Source organism: Centruroides sculpturatus, unplaced genomic scaffold (assembly GCF_000671375.1).
Source record: "Centruroides sculpturatus isolate CEXI.00-Female unplaced genomic scaffold, Cexi_2.0 scaffold15, whole genome shotgun sequence".
Taxonomy (NCBI): domain Eukaryota; kingdom Metazoa; phylum Arthropoda; class Arachnida; order Scorpiones; family Buthidae; genus Centruroides; species Centruroides sculpturatus.
Window position 1 is genome coordinate 766957 of NW_019384585.1, and position 25978 is coordinate 792934.

The following is a 25978-nucleotide window of genomic DNA, read 5'->3' on the forward strand; positions in this document are numbered from 1 at the left end:
TATCTCCACAGAATGTGGGTGTGTGGTCACTCTTAGCTTCATTTCTCCCCATAGACCTTACTGGCATGGGTGTCCCTACCAGGAGCTTGTGCTCCAGCCTGCATTGCCCTATGGTTCAGTAAAATTACTGGGCTCTCCCACCACGACCAGGTGGTGACCACGGGAGAGTTATTATTATTATTATTATTATTATTATTATTATTATTTTATTTTTCAAATAAAATGTTTAATTCTAAATAAATGTTTTTATATTTTAGCAATATGAATGGTTTGCATATCACTGATACAGACTTGGCTGTTATACCTCATTTAATGGCATTACAGAAATTAGTGTTAAGAAATCTTCCTTTTATTAGACACGGATATTTCTTACAAGAAGTTTCAAAGAACTGTAAAAATATAAAAAGGTTAATCTTAGTTGAATTAGGGTCTCGAGGAACTTGCAATTACATATCATCTCTGTGCCATTTTTTGAAAAATACAGTTTCATTAGTTGATCTTGTGTAAGAAATGTTATATCTTTATTAGTTATATATATACAAATTTTAAATTTTATTTGTTAAAAATTTTATTTTATGTTTATAGAATTTATCATGGACATTTTGATCTAAATTCTGAAACATTTTGGAGCTCTTTGTCTGAAGCTACAAAGATTGAAAGAGTTTGCTTAAGAACAGACTTCAAACAAACATTAGTTGCTGGAAAGATATATGCATCTGTAGTCAAGGTTTGTGTAATTTTATTGATAATGTAATGAATTATATTGAATTTTATCTAAAATGCAATGAATTCTCATATCAAAGATTTTTTATTGTAAGCTAACACAAAATTTAGAAATTAAGTGGAAAAAGTTTTCTCAATTTATTTTTTTCTTCTCTAAAAACATTGTTTAATTTTTTTGAGTAAATCTCAATTTATTCTGATGAAAATTTATTTTTTAATGAAATATTTGATTTCCAATCTTCAATCTGTCAAAAATAAAATATAAAATCAAATTTTATTTAATTGAAATTATATTATTATTATTATTATTATTGTTTATTGATTTAAATTTAAATTTCTTACAATGGGGACAAATTAATAATAATATAAAAACACACAAATCATAGTAAAATTAACGAAGAAATTCCAAAGATTTAGAGAAAAAGGAGAAGAGCTTAAATAAGGTAATTTTTGACATAACCTCATTCTTCAAATAATCACATCTAAACTCCTCCCCTAATACAGAACATTTTAGTTGGTATGTCACTTGACAGGATTCAAACAAATNTTAGTGGGTTATACTCAGTTCACACCGGTGGCTGTGTACTATGCCGAACCAGAGTCAAGGCATAGCAACCAAAATAAAACTAAAATTAAATAAGTGTGTCAGTGCCTGTATTCAGGAATTTCCTAACAATATGGCATGTATTCAAATATAGTGGCCTTCTGTAGTGTTATGTATGTATTTCTATTCAATTGTAATGTTCCCAGGTTTTTGTGTAGTGTGTGTGGAATCACACACAAACTACACACCTATACAGGAGAGAACAACAGGTAAAATAAGCACCCTATCCATCCTCCACAGATGCCTTATTTCCTGGGCAAGTTCTGTGTACTTGCTAATTTTTTTGGTGCATGTGTTTTGTACATTTCAATGTACAAAACACATGCACTGAAAAAATTAGCAAGTACACAGAACTCGTTCAGGTACACAGAACTCGCTTTGTACATTGAAATGTACAAAACACATTGCAAAAACATTGCATATTGTTGAGTGTTTGAAATGGCTATGTCTATAATGTATGTGATTTTATTGTGTTTGTCAATGAGTGTGATGTCTGGTCTGTTGTGGTAAATTGTTTTATCTGTAATTATGGCTCTGTCGTAGTACAGTTTGTGCATGTTGTTTTCCAATACTGCCTGTGGAATGTATTTGTAGTATGGTTCATGCATGTCTAATAATTTGTTTGTTTGCAAGCTCTTGGTGTATTATATTTGTTACTTGATTATGTCTGTGTAAATAATCTGTCTGTGCCAAGAGCTTGAAACCACATGTAATGTGTTGTATAGTTTCTGGCATGATGTGACATTTTCTGCATGTGTCATTTGTGAGTGTTGTATCTTTGAGTATGTGTTTTCTGTAGTTTTTAGTATTTATGACCTGATCCTGTATGGCAATCATAAATCCTTCCATCTCCCCAAAGAAACATCCCCAATCCAACCAGCTGTTTGACGCAGTTTTGTCAACAAAATCCTGGGCCAGGTCATAAGGATGCCTGCCATGGAGTGCCTTTCGAGCCCACGATTGCTTAATGGTGTCTATGCTTTTTATATGTTGTGTCAAGTCTGTATGTTGTGAGTGTAAGTTTAATGGTGTATTATTTGAGTCTGCTAGAGTTACTGCTTTATGTAATTGTGATGTTTCTTGTTTCCTGTAGAAAAACTCTTGCAGTGACTGTATTTGTTTGTAGTGAAGGTTAACTATGTCAATCAGACCACGTCCGCTATCTTTATGTGGAAGGGTTCATCTTTCTATAACGGATTTAGGATGATGTTGTTTATGCTTAGTAAGTGTTGTTCTTGTTTTTCTTTGGAGTTGCTTGAGATCTGTGTGAGTCCAATGTATAACTCCAAAAGAGCATGTGAGTAGAGGGATGACATATGTGTTTATTGCTTTAACTGTGTTTTGCATTTAGCTGTGTTTTGAGAATGGCATTTAACCTACTTTGGTATTTATTAATTAATCTTTGCTTTATTTGTGTATGTTCCATTAGTTTGGCCTGTTGGAATCCTAAATACTTGTAGAACTCGCCCTCTTCCATGGAATCAATAACGTCTCCATTTCCAAGTGCAAAATCTTCTTTCTTCAGGATTCCTTTTTCTATGTGAAGTTTTTTGCATTTGTCTAGGCCAAACTCCATTTGTATGTCCTTAGTGTATGAATGTGTGATTTGTAGGAGTTGATGAAGTTGTTTTTGTGTGGATGCATAAAGTTTTATGTCGTCCATGTACATGAGATGTGACAGTGTAAACTGTGTTGTTTTTTCATGTCTGATATTGTAGCCATAATGCGTGTTGTTTAACATGTTGGATAATGGATTCAGGGCTAGGCAGAACCAGAGAGGACTCAAGGAATCTCCTTGAAAAATTCCTCGCCTAATGAATATTTCGTTTGTTTGTATGGAAGTGTTACTAACCCTGAGATGTAGTGTTGTTCTCCAGTGCTGCATAGTGTTTTCGAAGAATGCAATGAGTGATGGATGTATTTTGTACATGTGTAGAATATGTAGCAGCCAACTGTGTGGAACACTGTCGAATGCTTTTCTGTAGTCTATATATGCCATGTGTATGTTTCTGTGTTGTTTGTGTGCTTGCCGTAGAATGACTGAATCTATGAGTAACTGTTCTTTGCATCCCCTGTGATTTCTACGGCAACCTTTTTGTTGTTCTGTAAGAATGTCGTGTTCTTCAACATGTTTGTATATTTTGTTTGTGATACAGGATGTCAATAATTTGTAGAGTGTTGGAAGACATGTAATTGGTCTGTATTGTGTGGGGTCTGTGGTTTTGTTGTTTTTAGGTTTCATGTAGGTGATGCCCTGAGTAAGAAATTTTGGCATGTCTTGTGGATTGATGATGATGTGTGTTAGAGTTTAGGCTAGTTCCTGGTGCAGTGATGTAAACTTTTTGTACCAGAAATTGTGAATGTTGTCTAAACCAGATTTTTCCAGTTGTGTGTTCTGTTAACAGTGTAGCAGATATCGTGTACGTTTATTTCAACTCGGGACAGAGTTGGTATGTTGTGCAAGTTTCTGTTCTCTTCCTCGATCCAGCCTGCATGAGCATTGTGTATAACAGCATTGGACCAAAGAGAAGACCAATAAGTTGTGAGTTCTTCTTCTGTTGGTGTGCCACTGTGCTGTGTATCAGTGTTTGTTTTGGTACTGATTTGTCTGTAGAAAAGTTTTTCATTGTTGTGAATAATTTATTTTGTTGTTTTCGTAATGTACATGTTTTGTATCGCTTGAGTCTACGTGCTTTGGCTGAGAGTTTCTGTTTTAGTGTATCGATGTATTCTGTAATGTGTGTGTGTTGATTTTCTTGAAAATGTTTTTGAGTTGTTTCATTAATTTGGGTGTAATGTTGTATTTAGTGTATTGTGTCAGCCTGCCTAATTGCTGTCTAATGTCATTTATTTGTGTTTCTATTATTCTCTGCCAGGTAGGCTTGTGATAGAATTGTGTTTTGTGTGTGTGTGTCTGTGATTGTATTTTCAGTCCATGGTGTGTCACTACTGTGACTGCCCCAGCATAAACTAATGTATGAATATCTGTAAGTGTAGAAATTGAATGAATGTAGTTTGGTAGTAAGTGAGTGTTTACATAATGTAGTGTTTTTCCTACTACCTTTGATGTGTTGATTTTTGGTATTCGTGGTCTTTGTGTGAGATTTGTGCCTTATTTGAGATTTGTGTATATTTAGTGAGGGTTTCCTGAAATATAAGTGAGAGTGTATTAACTAAATCTATATCTGTTATCAGTTATGGATGAGGAAGTATCTGTAGTATCATTAATGGTAGTTGTTGTATGTGTACTATTATCAATGCTTGTTGCTGGATTATCCTGACAGTTTACGTGATCTTCATTAATGTTAAATGTTTCTGTCTGTTGATGTATTTGATCGGCAACCTGTTGTTTGATAAGTTCAAGTGTTGAGATATTTTCCATAATTTGGACTTCAAAGAAGCTCACGTAAAAGTTCACTAACACGCTCAACTGCAAGCAGCGCCCCCCCGAAATTATATAAGATATAGAGATTAAAAGAAATGCTCTGCTCACTCATATTTTGAAGTTAAATCGAAAACATTTCAAAATGACAATGTCTGGACGTAATGAACTGTTAAAAAATTTTAAAAATTCATTTTAATTTTTAAATAATAAATCACTTTGCATCATTGAATTATACTGTGTTCTTGAACTGTAATTTAATTTAGCATATTTTATGTTGCTTCTTTTTGATGTTTGTATCTATATTTAAAATTTTGTTCATTCATTTGTTTGAATAATTATGTTTATAAAGTTTAATTAATTAACATTTCAAATTCATATTCTTGGTTCAAATGACTGTAGAGTGCTGATGCAAATGTATGTTCAATTTAAAAAACTTGTTTGAGATCTGAAGCTGTGATGTAAACAGAAAACTCTCAGAAATGTCTCAGAAAACATTTCATCTGTATTAAAAAGTTGATTCCTTAACTGATTTAACATCCTTAGTTTTTTTTTAAATTAAAACGAATTTTAATTGTTGGTTTTCAACTTATATTCTGAAAACTGGCAGCTACATTATGAATTCAGTGTAAGCAAACTTTTATTTCTGGACTACATGATTTATATTAATTCTAAATTGTTTAGTTTAGTTTCTTGCTAAGGCATGACTAATATCTATTCAAACCGTGGTAAAGAATTAAAATATAGTCTTATAATAGATGAAAGTCCTGGCAGTATGTATGTATGTATGTATTTATCTTAATAAATACAGCTGATCCTTTTCTTTAGCATATAAAAGAATCTTAATCCTTCCAGGCAATTCCATGTTGACTTCATAATATATAATGGCAGACAATGAAAATTTCATTTTCAGTGCAATTTGTTTTTATGCAAGTTAAACTTTATAATTCTCTATTCTCATATCATCTTAAGATATGAAAATACATGATTGATGAAATAGGAATAATCAAATTACTGTTTCTTCAATAGTTTTTTTTTGTGTTTATTGATTATACTTGTAATGTTCTTCACTCTGTTTTGACTTCAATATATAACTACTCTTGCCACTGAATTTCATTTGTATTAATCATATGACGATGGTTCAACTTCTGTCCAGAATTCGGTAACATTAATGGAATTGCATCTATTACATAGTCCCATTTGTGAATTTTTAAATGTTATAATCTATTTGAAATTTCCAACATTATATTCAAGAAATTTGAGATTATAAAAAACAGTCACATGATATGATTGAATTTTTGAAGTTTTTACTTTACTGTTTCATTGCTTAGTTATGAGACGTCTGAGATTTAGCACATCAACTCTACTCTTGTTCTAGGGGAAATACTTTATAATAGTATATTTAATTATTTATTTATTTAATTCTAATATTTGAAATAAAATATGATTATATATATATTGTAAATATATTTTCTATTCTCAGCTTTCCAATTTATCATCATTTCATATTCATGCTTCAATATTCAATCACAATCAGCTGCAAAGTGTTTTCAATAAGTAAGTTTTTAAATTTTATCTAGATTTATTTTCATATTTGTTTAATTCATTAAAGAAATAATTTTTGAATAAAAAATTTTCACAACAGTATATGAAAAGATTACAATGGTGCAGAAAAAGAAATAAAATCACACAAACATAATTTAAATTGAATAAATGAATTTTGGCATATTTTCTATTTTATAAATGAAAAAATGGTATTCTGAAATATGGTTGACTTGTGAGTGATGTTGACTAATTTTTACATACCAGTGGCGTGCCATGACATTTGATGATAGGGAAGCTGTGTTTCTGTGAGAAGCTGACTTCCAGGGGCAATCAGTCAATGATGGTCTAGGACAGGGGTCGGAATTAGCGGCTCGCGAGCCACATGCGGCTCTTTGCATAGACGTTTGCGGCTCTTCGGACATAAACTCCAATTTCACCTCACCTCATTTCACCACAGCCTTATAACTTATGCCTTTATGAGATAGAGTTGTATGCTGTCTGCACATGACCACACTCGCATTGATCAATATGTGTCGCTTAAGAGTGGTAGCATTTGAAGCATATCTATATGTATAACACATTGAACGTGTGTCCGTCCATCCATGTAACGTTATTCCAAAAACGTCCACTAAAGGCACCCCTGTCGTGTGTCGTATTTCACACATTTAAATTAATATGCGGCTCTCTGGTACTTTTGTTATCTTGTTTTCATGACAATTTGGCTCTTCTCACTTGACAAACTGCCGACCCCTGGTCTAGGGTACATTCGTATTCATTTGTTCGATAAGCCAATAAAAACCGTAGACTTCTCTAATGCACTTTTAATTAATAGATTATCTAATGCACTTAATAAACAAGCAAGTTCAATATAATTACAGTGGTACCTCGGTATACGTCTGCTTTAGAATACATCTAATTCGGAATACGTCCTGTTTGGATGAAAAAATTTTGCTTGGTATACGACTTTTGTTCGGTATACGACATAATTCAATTATACGCGCCATCAATGAACAAGTAGCACTATCGGTGTACAAGACCAGACTAGACGTTCGCGGTGCAACGGTTTATAACTTTGTTAAATTTTGACTGATTTTAATTCGTAAGTAAAATTTTATTATTTTTATTAATCACGAATCACAAAAAGGCAAATGAAAAGCAACAGAAAACTAAAAAAAATGACTAGAATTATAATGGAACTGATGAAAGAGATTGTTGAGAAATACGAAGGTGGCACGCGTGTTCGAGATTTAACTGTTGTTTACCGTATTCCGAGAACGATGATATGGACAATCGCGAAAAATAAAGACATTATTAAATCTGCTAACGTTGCGAAAGGGGTTAAATCAATTTCTAAACAGAGATCGAAGACATTAGATCATGTTGAGAAATTGCTTTTGCTTTGGATAACTGAAAAACAGTGCTGGAGACAGCGTATCGGAAGCAATTATTTGCGAGAAGGCTAAAAAGATACACGCTGATCTCACAAAAAATCAAGCAGGAATTAGCCAGGAAAGCGAGGTGTTTAAAGTTAGCCATTTTTTTTCACGAGAACGGATTAATCATTTTTTCATTACTTCTTATGGGAAAGGTTGGTTTGATATACGTCCAATTTGGTATAAGTCCAAACATCGGGAACGGATTAAGGTCGTATACCGAAGTTCCACTGTACCTCTGTTATATTAGATTCAATAGATTCCCTATGCCCTCTAAATGCCAATTCTTGCTTTGATAACATCTACTAATTTAGATATAATATATCTATTAGCTGTAACTTTGTTATAATTTTCAATATTTATTTCATATTGTTTACTAATGTTAAATTCTATTCTATTTTGATTTCCAAATTGCTTCAATTTTACGAAAGAATTGATGTGAGATTTACGATTTTTGTGTCCTTTGCGAGCTTTACTCAAATTATTTAAATCATCAAAGCCATTCTTATTCCACACACTAATTTTATTTGAAAATAGTAGACAAGGCCAACAAAACAATTTTTGCATTTTTATGTATCCACAACGCCATTTTATGTCTTCATAAATTTTATTGTTGATGTATTTATATTTAATTTAGGCATTGGTCTTTCTCTTTTAATAATGTTTTCTTTTTGATATGGTCTTGAGCCAAAACTTTTTTGAAATAAACTTTTAATATCACAATTACATTCTAAATCGCTAGCCATAATATAAGGGCTAAAATTAAAAATAAAATTATAAAAACTTACTTGTTAAAATAAAATGTGTGATGGATATACAATTATACATACCTGGTACAAAATATTCAATTGTATGAATATACTTTTAAACAAAATTATAATTAAATATAGTTTTGTGAAGAAACATACATAAAAATAGCATAAAATATTCTTTACTTTTTAAATATTAAAACAATCCACGTAGTTAAAATTGTTCCCTACCAGTGGCTCATGGATGGAATCAGAGACGATCTTGGTAGCTATGCAGTGCGTGCATGCCAAATACCGAGGATGCCGATACTGGTCAATGTCAAATGCCTCTTTTGTCGCATCACTAGTATATTTCTCAAAGGACATGACAAGGTTGTTATAAATTTAAACGTTTCTCACCATAGCTGTAAAAATCTAAATTTGTTAAACTTAATAGTCATTCATTTTCTAACTAATTTGTTTTAGACCAGGTGTCCATGGAAATTTCCAAAATTTACAATTCTCATTGAACTGGAAAAATTTCTGTCTTTATTACATCTAATACTAGGAAGAAATGGACCCCACTGTACTCAGCTAGAGATTGGTTCGGTTAAGCTTTTGTTTAAGTAAAATTTTGGCTCTTTCAGCAGGATTTTATTTATGTCTCCAATTCCCTAATCGCTTAATTATTTAACTACTACTAAAGTAGAAATAAGTTGAAACCAGTTACTTTGTACTTGAATATTAGGAGCCTTGGGAAAAAGTGGAAAAAGAAATTTTTATGACAACGATACATAAATTGTAAATTTAAGGAAAATAAATTCTAGAGCTTTTTCTGTACCTTATGCATCTCTCTCATTCATTAAATTTAGTTGTAAATGATGCTGCCAAAGTAACAGTTAATTTTTTAACATTATACAAGAATTGTACACATTTTTTTCTGCATCCCCTTAAAGATGGGATATACAAAATTGTAATATCACTGGTTTAACATTGAAATCCATAAGTAATATAAGATGGGAGAGCAGAATAAAAATATCAAATATTTTAATGGATTTTTTTTTACAAATCCTGTCAACTATACAGAAATATCATAAAAACATACCAGTAAATTTCTATCGGTTGGGTTGAGTTATAAATCTACTCATGATTCACATAATCGGGTGAGGGCTGCCAAATATCTAGCAGGCAGATGGCTAACAGCCCAGAACTGGTCAGAGGTAGAATCATTGGAAGCGTTATGTGTGTAGCTTCTACCAGCTAAACCAGGTGAGGTTGGTGCTCTGTAAAGCGCATGTGCAAATGAGTATAATCTGGCTGTTTGAAAGCTGACAGTACAGCGCTCCCATTATGCCCCTAATATTTGAATATACAATAGCAATCTTATCATTTTTTTCACATGTAGTATAGAAATTTGTAATAAGATACATAATGAAAATAATCGCACAATATGTATTTATTTTTTAGAAAATACAAGGAAAGTGGCGCGCCACTGGTGTGTACTAGTAAAACTGTCAAATTTGTAAGAAATTTGAAGTAACAATGCAGCAATACAAATATTTTATTTTTAACTACTGATTTACTTTTGCTGTCAATCATTTAAAGTGTTTTCAGGAATGAAGAATTCAAATAAAAATTTACAAGTTTTAGTTTTTCTTTCTTTTGAACTATTAATCAATGATATCTTTAGAACCAGGAAAAAAAAAATTAATGTTGGTGAGTGTTTGCTTTAAACTAAGTCATCACAATGCTACTTTTAACCTGGTTGTGGATAGATTTAAAGCCAAAAAGTATATCAATATTAGTTTTTTGATAGTTTTAAAAGTATCATTGAGTAATAGTGCATAATATTCATCACTTGTCATTTTATTTTTTCATTTGAATTCTGCATTCATGAAAATGTTACCAAATACTTTGTTTAATCATTTAAATTTGTTTTATTAAACTTTGTTGCTGAACTATACTTAATACTGCACTGTGATTGCATCTGATAATTATAGTAAGTAAGAACAAAAAAATTCATTTTATTTATATGGTATGTTAGAAATATAAGGCTGAAAATACTAAACTTTAAAGAATTAATTACAGCTTATCAATATTTTCAAAATATTGTTAAACTTAATAATTTGAAAAAAATTAATCATATTTTTTTCTTACAACTGGCTATTTTGGGACATCCTATCCTTATATGAACTATAGAATAAAGTTCATATATAAAATATAGTTCATTGGACACAATTAAACAAGGAAAACAATGATACCAAGATTATTCCGAAAAATATAAGTAGGGTGACTAAATTTAGGATAAAAGACACAGGAAATGGGTGATTTTTATACAATTTTATTGGTTGAAATGGAAATCATTGTCAAAGTTTCAAAATTACCAAAGAAATGCACATAACAGAATGGAAGCAAACAAAATGAACAAAGAAAAATCCCAAACTTTTACAATTAGAAACAGCACATTCTTGATCTAATGAATAAACTGATTTTATCTTGAATTCAAGTACAATATCGTTTTGAAGTTAAGACCATTTACAAAAATACACAATATTTTTGAGACTTTTCTTTATCCATTAACACAACCAGATGTAACAGTTAAATTGACTTGAAGAAAAACTTTATTAAAAAGACAAATAATAATAGATAAAAATTCAAAGTTAAAAACAATATCAATTATTATTTGTCTTTTTAATAAAGTTTTTCTTCAAGTCAATTTAACTGTTATGTCTATGGTCGTGTTAATGGATAAAGAAAAGTCTCAAAAATATTGTATATTTTTGTAAATGGTCTTAACTTCAATACAGAAGATATCCTGAGTCATCATGAAAATACAATATTGTTATCAATATAATCACACCTTTTCCAAGGTGCTCTATTCAATGACTCGTATTTTAGTGAGCATAGTTAAACTGATTATAAATTGATAAGAGCATTGTAACTAGAAATTTTCAGATGTAAATTTTCATGTCTGGAAAATGCAGTTCATGTAAATGTGAACCTTCTTTATTGCAAATTTAAGATGTTCCAATAAATGCAATTGCAAATTACCTAATGGCTGCATTAATGGAGTTGATTTTTTGGAATGAATATGAAAGTGGCATTCTCCAAATTAGAATAGTATGAAAAATTCATTTGTGTAATGAAATAATCATATAATATCAAAGTTTTACCCTCTATTCCATGAGATAGAGAGCTTAAAGTAACTCAAAACCTGGAACAGTAGACAATACAGCAAAAATAAGCCATTCATACTTAAGCACAAGATTTTAATAAAATCATAAACATTTTTTACCTTATTTAGGGGCCTTCATCAGCTAATATTGCCATTCCATCAACCTGAAGAGATGATGTTTAAATCCAAAAAAGCATACTGAATAAAATTTCTTTTGCCAACTGAACTTTGTTTTCTGATGAAAACAGATTTTGTTATAAGACAAACTCTGGTTACCATTTGAGTGGCTTAGTTGGAACACAGATTTTTCTGAATTTACATGATATAAAGTCTGCCATAGTGATTTAGTTTCTAAATTGTCTATTAATTTTGTAGTTTATTCATTCATTTTTTCCACTAAAATTGAAAAAAAAAAGTAATTTATAAATAAATGTGTAGTTTTTATATATTAATTATAAAATATATTTAATTTTAGGATTTCAAGGAACAAAAATGTACACCAAATTTCATTCCAACTGCTTTTTACTGAAAGTAATAACTTTTTAAAACGAGTTTTGATGCATGGAGGAAATATTAGACTGTTACAGGAACTCTGTTATGAGACAACTGTGAATTAACATTGTTACTTAGTGATGTAAATGAACTGTAAAAAGTAAATTGTTAAAATGTATATTTATACATAATTTTAATAAATTGCAAAGTTTTATAATTTTTTACTTTTTTTACTTATTGTAAAATAACATTTTATTTGTATAATTATTTTTTTTNCATTTAAAGTAATACAAATAACAAAATATTTTATTTCAGAAAGAAATTTTATGAATTTTGATAATGAAAGTTTTTATAAATATTTTCTACGGTACTCAGATGAATAGAGCAATATTAGCATAGAAGGATTAATTTTAATTCTAAGTGAGGACAAAATTAGTATTCCCTTAATGACATGATACATTTCCACATTGCAGTGGGTCATACAAGGATTTTACCTGTTTGCTTAGACTGCATTTTATGAATAAGTCTAAAATCATCATAAATTTATATATTCATGTTTTTGTTATAATTTATTTAAATTTGCAAAAGCCTGAATTTTCATTGAATATATTTAAATACCTATTTTCTCAACCAGTAATAAATGTGTCAAAATTTCTACAAATTACACTCATTGAGAAAAAAGTTGCATCTAAATAGAATTTCCTGATTACTACAAAATTCAACAAACAGTTATGTCTGACAGGTACAGTGGTACCTCAGGATACGAAATTAATCCGTTCCGAAACTGAGATCATATCATGAAAATGTCATAAGGTTGATCATCTTTTCCCATACGATTACATGTAAAACCAAATAATTCGTTCCAACGCGAAAAACATACTCAAATTAAAGCCAAGTAATACATTAAAAAAAATAACTGTAGTAAGAAAAACAAATGAAAAATGCGAACTAATGTAACGTCGTATGGTGAGTTTTTGTTCGTATCGTAGAGCAAAAATATGTTCGAATTTCATGTTGTATCCTGAAAATTTCGTATGCTGGGGCGTTTGTAATCTGAGGTACCACTGTATGTGAATGATTACAACTGTGGTCTCATTACATGCCAGATAATGCCACCAGAGTGCCTTAAAATTACTATCCAAGTATCCTATAAAAAGACTTGCAGAAGCTCATTATGTTCAGACTTCTCAGTATACCTATTTAGAGGACTTTCAACTTTAGACTTGCCTACACAATGCAGTCAAAGACATTACACACAGTTAACAGAGTTTGAGAAAGACCATATCATTGGATTAAGGGCCACCATCTGGGCTGTTCTGACCTGACTATAAAGAGGTATTGGGGCAGTGGTTACATATAGGTGCCCACTGGATGCTCCACACAAACCAAAAGAGATGATCATCTGATCATGATAAAAGTACAAACAGCTGCAGTGACACATTTTTGTTATTGTCCAAAGACATGTAAATCTTGTTACAGAACCCTGTTTCTCTACATACCATTGACAAGTGACTAGCAGAGGCAACTTTGCATGCATTGTCAGTTTCATTTGCATTGGTGCTATGATAGAGAAGCATAGACTTCAATGAACTGGTAACATATCATCATTAGTGACAAATCCTGGTTCTGTTTGGAAATGGATAACCATCATGACTATGAAGGTTCACTGGTGAGCACTTCAATCTCATCTTTATCCTTCAGTGGCACACTGCTCCCACTGCTTGTATGTTAATCTGGGGATCCATTTTCTATGACAATCGGTCATTGATAGTTGTGGTACAAGAGACATTGATGGCACAGCAGTATATTCAGGAAATCCTTATCCTTGTGTTGTCTTTCATCACTGGGTTGTAAACATTTTTAATCAATATTTCACAGGTAAACAAAAAAACTAGGGGCATTCCCCTTGAACCTTCCTAGTTTTGTGGGAGTAATTTTGGGAAAAGAAACCTGAGTAACTGTAGATAGTAATAGAAGGAGCATCTGAAAAAGTTAGTCTACTACTGTATATTAAATCAATACATTTCCGTATGTACTACTGATGTGACATGTACCATATCCAGTCTACTTACTTTTGGCCCATGTCCAAGCCAGCTTGTTAGGAGTCTTTGTTAATGGCATCTACAATTCTTATATGCAGGACTCTCATGTCAGGCATTGTTACAGCGTATACGTGATCCTTGACCTACCCATAAAACAAAGTTTAAACGGGTGATGCCAGCTGATGGACAGTCAAAATATGTGGATGTACTGATCAATCCAGCAATCTAGACTGTGTGGCGATCTGGATCTCCACTGCATGATATTTATTTAGAGAAAGAAGTTAATGGCACACTCACTGGTATAGCTATAAGAAAAGAGTTTTGAAGAGAGTGAAAAGGAGCAGATTAGAGACTGAAAGTGGTTGATAGAGTAGTTAGTGGAGAGGGGAAATAGAGATGAAAGATAGAGATTGGAAGTGGAAAAATGGAGTTCTACGACCGTCATGCTGGGTTTCATATATAGAAACAAAGGGTTAGTAACTTATTGTAGAGTAACTTATTCAAGAGCTGATGATTACAAGAAATATAAGGATGCACAAAACAAAATTCATGCACGGTTATTTACTCCACCGCATGATAGCGACAGCCCTTTCAAACATACGCACGTGAAACATGAAATATTGACAGACATTTCATTCACATACCTCCATAAATGGATTTTAGAGAACAATTTAAAACTACGAAGGTTCGAAAAAAGCGCACTATGCATGTTTATTTTTTTAATGCTATAACTTCATAAAAGTGAACACAGAATACCTTTTTTGCTCTCTTTTCTAAAGTTATGATAAGCAAATAAGTTTTGAGTTGTCTTGGTTATAAAAATCGATTAGAGTTGTTCACGCGAGATACGAGCCAGCAAAAGATATACAGACTGTTCAATGAGTTGACTTTATTTCAGCCAGAACGGTCAGTCGGAATGGGAAACGATAACCTCAACTGATATTTATGAAAATATGAGTATCCGGATTGAATTATCTTGATACCTTTATGACAGTCGATGAATATGTTTTTCGCGACGATGTAAATATTTCTAGCGTTCTTACAGCAGGCCTACGTCTATTAGATAATGTAAAAGGTATAGTTTCTGTATGTTCAAATTGTGTGTGTAGCGTCCTTGTAATCCAAAAATGATTCTTGGTAGACGACCAAACAGCAATTGGTTAGGAAAACATTACGGTTTATTTAAAACAATTTTTTATTCAAATGCATTTCGGGTTGGTTTATGTTCCCAACCCCTCTTCTGTGATGTCATAAGGTACTGTAAATCATAAAATTGTGTTGCTATATTTTTATCACATAGGTGTATGACCATTCTACTTCCAGTTAATATGTATTATTCCCGACAAAACGTAAAACTGACAACTGATGTTATCCGGTCTTCACAGAGTAACAGTATACCGACTCTTGTCGGTATACTGTTACTCTGCCGCCGTTAAATCCGCCTCTGATTGAGTAATTACTCAATAATTCAATCTTTGTAGCGTGTTCTATTAGCGAATAAAAAAAGTAAATTTTTCTTTTAAAATCAATTTTTCCAAAAAAATTTCAAAATTTTTTTTTGAAAAATTGATTTTAAAAGGAATATAAAGAAAACCGCACCATTTATATATATATCTATTACTTATAGTAAATTTTTCCTTTCAGACAATTTTTCCCGTTAATCCGAAATATAGGTTATATATATATATATAGGCCTAAATATAATGTAAATATGCATATAATGCGTGCGTATTAACCAATTATGGATATGGATATAATTCAACACATTTCAAACTTTTAATACATGAACTCTGGAAACCGATTGCTCTCTTAAATGAGTGAAATAGAGAAATCGATTAATCTGGATATTACAGTTAATAAAATTCAGAGACTATAACACAAACGGAAAAATTAATCTATCCCATCGTGGAAAATAAATATCTTACAGACATTGATAAGTCAGTGACGTATCCAAGATTGTGAGAATAATGATGCTGCTCCAGAGGGTACAAGGCACGTGTCTCCTGTCGTTTTTTGAAGAATGTTACTCAATTACCTTAGTTACCTAACTTTTTACATCATTGTTTTTTCATTAGCTTTTTAAAATTGTTAAATGGAGGATGGAAAATGGATAATAGATATGTTTGAATTGATAGATTGATTATAAATTATGCAAACTACTGTATGATTTATACTCGGTATGATTCGAAAGGGGGAATAGGAAAAGTATAAAATCATTAGACTACATTTCATATTTCCACTAGAAATTATCGAACTTATTTTGAATTTATATATATCAATAATTATCTTTAATCTATGCTCCAAACTTTTCAACGTATGTTTCCGAGAAATATCAATTTTAAAATTTCTGCTTTTTTCTGTTTGTACAAAATTACTTTCTGCAATTGAAGTCATACGATATGCGTTATTATATTTATTTTTATTTTAAAGTAACAAAACTGATTGCTTTAGTATGAAGGAGTGTTGCAGAGGTATAAGCATCCCCCTGAATACGCCCCTGTAATCAGCGATGATATTTCTATAAAATTCTTCCTAAAATAAGCTCTCAAACAACTATTGATAGAATTCAATAACTTGAGATCTTATAAGTAGTGCGAAGTTCCCCAGAGAATCTTTTACTTAAAACATTTTATCCAATTGTAATTGAAACGCTAAAATCATGACATGGAAAGATCCAGAATATTTTCTCAAATTTCAAAATTTCGACCAGATGATAATTTAAGGCTATAAAAAGGAGGGAAAATGTCCAGGAAAATGATGATGAAAATCATAGTTAAAATAAATTTTAAGTAAAAAAATATATTTCAGGATATCGTAACTATCTCGGAATGTCGATTAATTAATTAATTAAGATATAAGCACTCAAGTAAGAATTATACAAAATTATTAATTATGCAGTTACTACAAAACTGCGATTATTAAGCTTTTATTTTCCAAATACTCTAATGTTAAAATACGCGTTATATATTTTCCCAAAAGTTAAAAAATAGCTTCACCTATGACACTTCTTAAAAGTAAAAAAAAAAAAAAATTATTGTATCTGTCGCTTATTGTTACTGTAAATAAACGGAAGATTGGTTAATGTTTTTTTCTTTAATTTAAATTAAATAAATGCTGATTAATTTTCATTTTAGTAGAAGTAATTAAAGTAATTCGGCTAATATTCTATAAAATTATACAATTTTTCCGTCATAAAACTTTAAATCTCTCTCACTCTCTCTTTTTTTTTTTTTTTAAATTCTATTTAAATAATACATTCTACTTTTAAAGAAAGATTTATTCCAAAAGAAAAAGAACCCTATTAGCATAGGACTTATGAAATTGTAAATTAAACTTTTATTTTAATCCGGTTTGGAACTCACGAACTGTCTACTTGTGATCTAATACATACACTTAAGCGAACATGTTTCATTTGGCTGTTAACAGATGGTGATGCGTGCACACATTTGAGGGTTTTATAAAACCACTAACCTCATTCTTTGAAATTAAATTCTCAGTCTTCTATCTCTGTGTATTTACTAGAAACTGTTCGATAGCCTATATATTTGAGTTAATCAACGTTCATAAATTCTAATTAAATAATATAAGAACTGTAAAAATCCTATCTTAACGGGAGAGAACTGCGATGTAGAAGAATTGTGACTGTAATATAATATTAATTATAAATGAAGTATTATGTTTTTTGTTATTTACTGTAAATTTCTGAGAATAAAATGTTCATTAAAATTGAATAAGATATTCTGCTTATTTTTTTTAGCATTAAATGTTTTGTTAAAATAATTTAGATTATAAAATAAAAAATGTTAACAATTACTATACTGTACGTACCGTATGTATTTAACAAAGTACAGTAACAGAAGTAAAAAATAAAGGAAGATAAAAACTCAATAGAGCATGCAATATTTCGTCTTCATAATAATAATAATGTCACTTTTCAATCATTTTTAACGCTGAGTTGAATCAGTCAAAAGAAATCAAGATGCTTGACAACTCAAGAAAAAATAAATATTTGATTTATTCAGTTATGTAATTTGATGACAAATACACAGAAAATTTCTTTATAAACAAATAAATTATTCTTTACAGGTTTTTATTTATTAAAAAAATTATAAAAAATAAATAATTTACTTACAAAGTAGGCCTACATAAATTATAAAATTTGTAATGATGCAACAAAATTTACAAAAATTAAATAAATAAATATGTTTTAAATTAATCTAAATCTTTATTAAAATGTATTACCCTACATAATTGCAGCTGGAATGAGTTAAATTTAAGTCCTAAACTTGTTTTGTTAATTTTATAGAATTCAAGGGTGTATATTTATTCAAAACAATTTTAAAAAATTGTATGTGTACATATATATATAATCAAAACATCAACCTTGATCGATTTTTTAACGCGTCATTTGATATATTTACACATGTCAATACATCCACTCGGATTAATGAGTGTTTTAATTCTTAAATTAAAAATGCTTTACAAGATTAACTTTTCATGTAAAGTTTTAGCATTTGTTCAACTTTATGTAACGTAGACGACAATTGGTTAAATAATTTATAAAGCGCTGCAATTATAATAAATATTTAATAGCAAGATACACAACTACTACACCAGATAGTAACTAGTGACAGCGCCGATGGTACAAAGTGTCAACATTCAGAACTATTTGGAAGTCCCATCGTACACTAGATGCGATTGGACAATTTTTATATTTGTTAGCCGACTCGCTATTGGACAAATTGTCGATACATTTCCTACATGTGACTGTTACGTCATCGGCTACTGAAACGAAGGGAAAGGAAGATGGAAGAAGGAGGGCTCGTATGTGAGTCAGTGTTAACGATACCTGTTGAGTTATGGAAACTATCAACGACTTAAAATATATTTTTCGAAATGTGTAGTGAAAGTTACCGACACTTTTAAACGCTTCTCGAGAATGGGGAATGTGGAAAGTACGACGAATAAAAGCGACGTCCAGTTGCGGACGAAACACGACCAGATTAAAATGCCGATGCCAGAGAGAAGCGAATTGGAAAGGAGATTCACTAAAGTTCTGGTGAGTTCAATTAGTTCTTTTTACTTTTTATCATTTGTTCGTTCGGGTAGAGGACGAAACAAGCAAACAAGCAACAAACACACAAAAACATCCGGATATCAACAAGTCGGGACCGACAACTTTTCGGACAGTTCTCGATTTCGCAAAACTTAACTTTGACAAAAGTCGTAAAAGAAAGTTTCTATGCGTTGTTTTTCCAATTGATTTACGTTTTAAAACTGATAAAATCTAAAGAAAATCTTTTAACATAATAGATCTCTTCGCAGATAAGATTATAAAGTTTTTTTTCTTTTTCGATTAGCTTTGGAGTGTATCGTGTTAGGTTAGTGTTCTTGAATCAGTTCACTTCGATAACTGGAGAAAGTTGCTTCTTGTATAAAAACTTAATTATTAATTAATTAACATATTTAATAATTTTATTATAAATAGAAAATTAACTGAAAGTTAAAACTACATTCGTGTGATTGACTGATGAAGTTTAATCATGTTGATTTTTCACATTTAATGAGTTTTTTCATTTAGATGTATTATCGATCAAAAACTAGTGTTTACTATTATAATTTTGATTAATTTTAATTAATTCACTTGTCGGGGAATTTAAATAAGAATCTTGTATAGGATATTCAAAGTTTGTGTGTATATGATAGTTTTATAAATACATTCAATGTCAACTATATAAATTTAAAATCTGAATATATAATGAAATTTAGTGATGAAATATACTGTACAATAATTCTAAAAAATTAGAGAAATAAAGAGAAATATGCATTGTCATCTTTGAATAAAAGTTGAGTAAGCAGAAATTTTTTTCTTACATTTTTAGTAACAAATATGCAAGATCATTGGCTTGTTAATTAAAATTTGTTAGCAAGACGTTATTGTGTATTCCAATAGGTTCTAAGTAGAGCAAGTATTGTAATTAAATTTAAACTAGATTGAATTTCAATTTAACAAGGAAAAAACTATAGCATTGTTATTGATAAACATCCATAATAGTTAAAATAGGGCATGGATTGCTGTAAACTATTGGAATATGTGCAGTATGATTTGAAGTTTATAATTTTAAATTTCAAACATATTTTCCATTTTGGCATGATATATAGGATTTAAAAATATTTCCATTATATATTTATTTAAACAAATATAGAAAAATATGTATTATCATGCAAAGGGACATGAAATAGTTATAAAATTTTGAAATATATATGTATTTTTTTTGTCTCAGATGTCAACATATTTGCATTACATTTTTATGTACAGTATATACTATATTAATCTATATTTATACTCATTTTACTTAACATAGAACTGTATTAAGTAAGTTTAATAAATGTTTCTCATATATTAATTTGAGAAAGATGTGTGTTTAACATAAATATTTTAAATTTAAACTAGAATGAATTTTTAAAAAAGTGTGTAGTGGATTAGTAAATATAATAATCAAAATTAAGAATGGTATGTTGTAAAATTTCAGAATATCTGTATTTAAAAATAAAATACTTAAGCATTTGAATGTAAATATTACCTTAATATTCTAATATTAATTTAGGAATGAATATTATTTGTTTGAATTATGATAATTCATTAGAAAATTGAATATAATAATATCAGAGAAATACTTTCCAAACTCTTTAAATTAATAATAGCAAATTGTTTAATTAGAATTGATGAAATTACAGGATATTACTTAATTATGTTAAGTAATTGCTTATAAAATGAAAGTTATATTAAATTTCCAAGAATGATTTCATATATATATTTCCAAAGTGTGATTCATGTATATGCGTATATATGGTATTACAGATTTTATAATAAAGTTTCCACATTTTTACACATCTTAATTATTTAAGTACAGTGGAAGTTTTCTAAAACCTACAAGATTTTAATTATATATAAGGAATAGGATACAAGAATAACTATAAAATCTCAACTTCCTCTTTTACTTGTAAGGCCCCTGGGGTCTGAGTTTGGTTGCACTCCTTGAACACTTATTTTTAACTACTGTTAGCAAACTCAGCCTAAAATGAAACATTATATACTTTTAATATAATTTTCAAACTAGAAAAATTTTTTTAAGAATTACAGTTGACAATTCAGAACAAGCATTATATTCCCTACTTCTATTTTAAGTAAATATAAATTGATACTTGTGAGAACTCTTTACAATAAGGAGTTCAAAGTTTTGTAGTATAGATTATCCAGAATAGTTTACACAATAAACATTTTATTTTATTTTATTTTTTTTTTTAACTTCCTTAACGGCATAATTGGCGCAAGGAATTTTTATATTTTGTTAACTGTTGCGGTTATTAGATATTCATAATTTATCCCGTTTGCACGTCTGTAGTCTATTGAATACGCGTGATGTATTATCATAGTAGGCACGTGTTTCGCGGTATTAATACTCCCACAGTTTTCTCGGATGAACGAGTCGCCATTAGCTAACTGACTACGTCTATCTGGATAAATTTCAATCTTCCGGTTGATATAGGAGGGAAGGGCAGAGTTTCCTCGTTAACTTTCAGTCTCGTTCCATTGTTTGATGGAAAGGGGAAGGAGGTTGTATATCCAGTCTACAAATGGAAAGACGACACTATTGGCTACACAGCAATGGATATTATTACCCCGTTACTAGCATTTATGAGGATTCTGTTTTATTACAGCTACGTTTATGTTTCGGCTCACTTATGGTTATCTTTTAATGCACCGTGTAAGAAGGAACTTATTGGCGTTTTATTGTATATATCTAAAATAATCTTTGTTCATCTCGCTCCTTCGATTATTTTTATTTAAAGGGGTCAAGGACGGATTCCGTATTAATCAAAAAATGCTTTCGGTTACACATGAATTTAGTTCTACCTTCTAAAGAGTTTTATATTTTCTCTCCCGATATTCTAAACGGTGCTACAAATATATTTAAGGAGTGATTCTAATTCGATAAATGGAGTAGTATCACCCGCAGTTAATATTATTTTCGTCTTGGGAGATCCATGAATGTTTAATGGTAAATAAAGAGTGCTTATAGAAATTTAAGGAAGTGTGAACTAAATAATTCATGCGGAATCATTATTAATGCCTCTCCGTGCAAGAATTCATGAATAAATAAAGATACACCAATCCCTTTCCAGAAAAGAGAGATGCTACATCAGTCGGAAGTCATTTAATGGGTTTATTTTAAAGGTAAATGGCGTGTGTGGTTTAGAATATTTGTTAAAAATTTGAAAGTTCAGACAGATAGATTTATGAGCCAAATATGAGCGAGTGACTTTTTCCAGTTTCTAACATTAATCATGGTAGGAAGGCATTAATCTGTATAGAGTCGTCGGATGTAAGTGGAGATATGAATGTTACGCAACTGTTTTATTATTTACATCACATCCGGGTGTGTCGAAGAACAAGTAAGATTTAGTGATTCTACCGTAATTATGAGTACAACGAACTTTGATACAATGGATTCCCGGATGCTTGGAAGAGTTCCTTTTGTTTTCCAAGACGTTGGTCATCGTTGGTCGCGAATCACTGAATGATTGCGAAGAGTTACGCTACGTCAACGCCAAAATGAGCTTGAGAATATAAATTTGAACATAGACACATCGAGGAAAGAAGAAGAAGAAAAAAAACAAAGATTAGAAAAGTTAGTGACCTAGTTTCTCTGGTTGAAAGTAGGCAATTTGTCAATTGATGTCTTCATTTTATGGGAATCTATTCAGTGCACCAAGTAACTTTTTTCCTTTTCTTAGTTACAGTAGTCAGTCACCCTAAATGGTAGACTTGACTTCCCTCTCGTTCCAAGCCTGTTTTTAGATAGAATAAAAATATAACACGAGGAATTTTTCTTCTAAAAGCCATCTGCTGTGACCCATATTAGTGACAGTTCATCTTTAGATTCAGGTATAGTTCCCAACTGTAAAAACAAAGGAAAACGTTTCTCTAAAATAGGATAGCGAACGTAATATAAGAAGTCATATTTTCTTGTCTAAATCCTGGCATGAGAACATTAGTAAGGATTCACTTTCGAAATAAGATTATTTATCTTGTAAATAAGTGATTGTTTTCGACGGATTTATAGCATTAATATTAAATTATATAAAGAGTATAGATATGTAATAACATTCAAAGCACCTACGTATATCAAATATTTATCATGTAAACGGGGAATTTACCTATATTGATTCCCCGCAAAACTCCACCCTTTTACCAAACGCTGTACACGTTTTTAGTTCTGACTAATTTATTCTCGGACGCCTCTCCCCTGTAGATCGTGATTCGAATAGAATTTTTTTCCTGTAAAGAATTTGATCGAAAATAAAAATCTAATTTTCTTCAATTTATCGTAATTCCTTTACGATGAACACGCAACGTCTAACCAGTTCTACAACTTTTGTTCGGCCCGCTAACCTATATAACTTCGCATGACACTTTCTCTAAATACAGCATCTACTCGCGAGCGTTTCGTACAGTACATACAGACTTTCAAGGGGGAATGACCTTCCTCTTGAAGTATAGACCTTGAGACTGTTGCTAATTATTTCACGGCTGTGTGTCTGTTTTGGGAAATGCGTCTTTTCCCCTTTCTCGACTGGATTTGTGTTTTAGATAGCCTAAACATTGGGACGATGTTTTATTGCTCGAACGTGCGAGTCCAATGGTGACTGTGTTGAAAAAATTTAATCTACAAGCCACCGCTGCTTTAATCGGGCCTTCCAGAAATGGCGACATCCGCATACGAATAGGGTTGTCTGGAATGTCGGAGGAAGCAAAGTGAATCCCTAAAACGGACCCCTTATCGAGAGTTAAGGTTAAGGTGGGTGCTCACCTGCACGTGTTAGTAACACCCACTTTGATGATCTGTTTACAACGGTTGGGTGGAGGAATAGCGTTCAATTTTCCCGTGATTAAATCTTTAAAAAGTTCTTTGTCCAGATTTTGTCAAAAAAAGGGGGGCACTAGATGCCACTTCATCTTAAAGGAAATAGCTGCGGTCGGATAAGATAACCTCCATAGCTCGATCTACACCTATCTCGGGGGTGGTCCAATATGACGTCAGAATGTCTCACCCATGTACTCGGCGGGGGAGTTTCCTGACCGATCGGCCTGCTCTTAATCAGTTGTCTCACCTCAAGCGGCTGTCTGATGTCATCTAAGCAATTAACCCGACAGAGAATATTAAACAAATGGCGTCTTTACAATTTTGAAAGGATAAGCCTTATCCGTCAACCATTAATCAGTGCGTATCGTGAAAAATTAAGTTTGTGAAACTTATCATCAACAATCTGGGATTATATTTCTTTTGTGTAACCTGTTCAATAGCGTAATCTGGAAAACCTCTTTGTACACTTATCTAGGGTGTATTATACAAGTGGCAGAGAACTGGTTGGTACAATTCGGGTCGTAACCCCTCTCTCTGTCTCATGATCCGTGGGCGACGATTGATATTCGCATCCACCCAGATTCAAGGTTAAAGAAAACAGAATTGTTCTCTAGGGGAAATGCCCAATTGTCACAGGAAGAGATATAAACGGGGGCGGAAAAATCGATATTGCTGACACAAATTTGTGTAAAACGATCCACCGATAACCGATTAAGGAGTCCCATTAGTGCCCAGTGAGCCATTTAGGACGGAAATAGCTCATCACTGTCACTTTTCCATCATTGTACTAATCAATACAGACATAAAATCGTTCAGTAGGACGCTCACCGTGTTATTATCCTAGTACTGTCCCCGATGCCCTGTTTACTACCTTTATTACGTCGATATGCTAAAAGGCATCTCCCCGATTTCACACTGACTCATTTAATTTTCTTGCCAGCCTAATTTAGTTATTTGTAATTATTGTCGATATTTTGACTTTTACCATCTTTCGAGCGTCACGATTGCCAGTTTTGTTAGAAAACGGGGACAACCACTGTTTTTAAACAACAAATTACAAACAAATTTGTTCCAATAGTTAGAGGTTTGTCTTTTATTCACATTAGCCGACTCGTACCCAGTGGTCACTGCTTTAGAATTATAAATAGCGACTTGTTTATCCGAGTTTGAAAATTTTTCAATTGGAACAGATTTTCGCATAAACTTTTTCTCTAGTTATATATAAACTGGTAAAAAGAAAGAGATATTTAGAATAGAGATTTCTGTTCTATATATATATAGAACAGAAATCTCTATATATATGTAACTATGTAACTCTATCTATGTAACTCTTATTATCTATATATATATAGATAATAAGAGTTACATAGATAGAGAAATATAGATTTTATAGATCTATCTTTGCAAGTTTTCTCAATTTTTTTTTTCATTCGTGTATACTGGAAATTACGAGAAATTTTTATGTAAAATTTATAAAAAAATAGTTTGTTGGGTACATTTAGGGCCGGATTTAGGTATTTTGAGGCACCTTACCAACCCTTTACAATTTTAGAAGTCAGTCATAAAATGAAGAGAATTAACATAAACATATTACTTAAATACTACACACAATAAAAAGTAAAGTATATTTTGTTGGTTTGTAAGAAATTTTATTACAAAATTTGACTCCAATTTTTTTTTGTAGAAATTTTGAGCCCCCTTGGAACTCGAGGTCCAAGTTACATGGCTTGCTTGTAAATCCGTCCCTGCGTACATTTCATATGTACAGTAGTTGTATATTTCATATACGGTGTGTGCAGTACAATATATATTGGATTGTATGCTGTGCTGTATATGAAACATAAAATTATTTATGTAAATTGCTTCCATTTCTTTTGCGAATCTCAAAAGAAATGGAAGCAATTTATATATAAGATTGGAAGAAA

The 25978-nt window shown here is 31.1% G+C and overlaps 3 protein-coding genes across 4 annotated transcripts in view; 2 read left to right on the plus strand and 1 right to left on the minus strand.

The window, feature by feature from the left end:
- LOC111624565 overlaps window positions 1-12285 on the plus strand; it is a 48468-nt gene extending 36183 nt beyond the window's left edge. The window contains exons 7-10 of the mRNA XM_023367446.1: window positions 258-503; window positions 586-727; window positions 6193-6266; window positions 12066-12285. Of these exons, the coding sequence (XP_023223214.1) occupies window positions 258-503; window positions 586-727; window positions 6193-6266; window positions 12066-12207 (604 nt within the window). The 3' untranslated portion in view covers window positions 12208-12285. The remainder of the gene's footprint in view (window positions 1-257; window positions 504-585; window positions 728-6192; window positions 6267-12065) is intronic.
- The window catches only part of LOC111624566 (partner of Y14 and mago-like), an 85839-nt gene that overhangs the window by 59460 nt on the left and 401 nt on the right, over window positions 1-25978 (minus strand). Inside the window, exon 2 of one of the 2 annotated variants that reach the window (XM_023367449.1) lies at window positions 11711-11986. The exons of the other annotated variant lie outside the window; for it this stretch is intronic. The gene's annotated coding sequence lies outside the window, so the exon portion shown is untranslated. The remainder of the gene's footprint in view (window positions 1-11710; window positions 11987-25978) is intronic. 2 annotated transcript variants of the gene reach the window in all.
- The window catches only part of LOC111624564 (formin-like protein CG32138), a 142236-nt gene continuing 135030 nt past the window's right edge, over window positions 18773-25978 (plus strand). Inside the window, exons 1-2 of the mRNA XM_023367445.1 lie at window positions 18773-18952; window positions 19029-19183. Of these exons, the coding sequence (XP_023223213.1) occupies window positions 18931-18952; window positions 19029-19183 (177 nt within the window). The 5' untranslated portion in view covers window positions 18773-18930. The remainder of the gene's footprint in view (window positions 18953-19028; window positions 19184-25978) is intronic.